Here is a 668-nt window from a genome sequence, read left to right on the forward strand (position 1 = left end):
GGGGCCCGCGGGCCTGCCCGCCCCCGCCGCGGGCTCCGTGGCCCCGCTCCCGGCCCGCACCTGTTCGCTCCCGCCGGGGAGCTGCCACGATGGCAGGGGAGGAGCGGCCATGCCGCCCACTCCCGGGAGGCTGCCGGGTACCGCCCGGCGCGGCCTCACTCCCCTCCCGTCCCCGCGGCCGGCGGCGTTYATCGGGCTCGGGCCCTTGGCCCGCTCCAGCCGGTGTTTTCCAGAGGGGCCGTTTCTCACAAACGTTGCATGTAGAGACAAACTTACTATAATCTCATCTCTCTGGCATGTTGTCTGCACATACGTTGGTTTAAACGTGTGACTTGGGATTTAAAAGATAGGCAGAGGTATTGCTGATAAGTTATAGCTATTGCATACATTATCTTGTCATTTATTTGGTTGTTTTCTTTTCTGAGCAAGAGTAGGAATGTTGTTGCCACGTGCTGCCTTCCAATCCATTGGCAGTTCATATTTCTTAACATCACAAAATCACAGAATCACAAAATAGCTGGGGTTGGAAGATGATCTTCAGAGGTCATCTGGTCTAACCCCATTTCCTCAAGTAGGTTGCCCAGGACCATGTCCAGGCAGGTTTTGAATGTCTCTGAGGATGGAGACTCCACAACCTCTCTGAGCAACCTGTTCCAGTGGTCAGTGCC

At 56.1% G+C, this 668-nt stretch overlaps 1 protein-coding gene across 1 annotated transcript in view; it reads right to left on the reverse strand.

The window, feature by feature from the left end:
- Window positions 1-111, reverse strand: part of TTC21A (tetratricopeptide repeat domain 21A) — a 39,273-nt gene extending 39,162 nt beyond the window's left edge. Inside the window, 1 exon segment of the mRNA XM_026091579.1 lies at window positions 61-111. Coding sequence (XP_025947364.1) covers window positions 61-111 — 51 coding nt within the window.
- Between the last annotated feature and the right edge of the window lie 557 nt (window positions 112-668).

The sequence above is a fragment of the Apteryx rowi genome, unplaced genomic scaffold, assembly GCF_003343035.1.
Source record: "Apteryx rowi isolate R43461 unplaced genomic scaffold, aptRow1 scaffold_91, whole genome shotgun sequence".
NCBI lineage: Eukaryota > Metazoa > Chordata > Aves > Apterygiformes > Apterygidae > Apteryx > Apteryx rowi.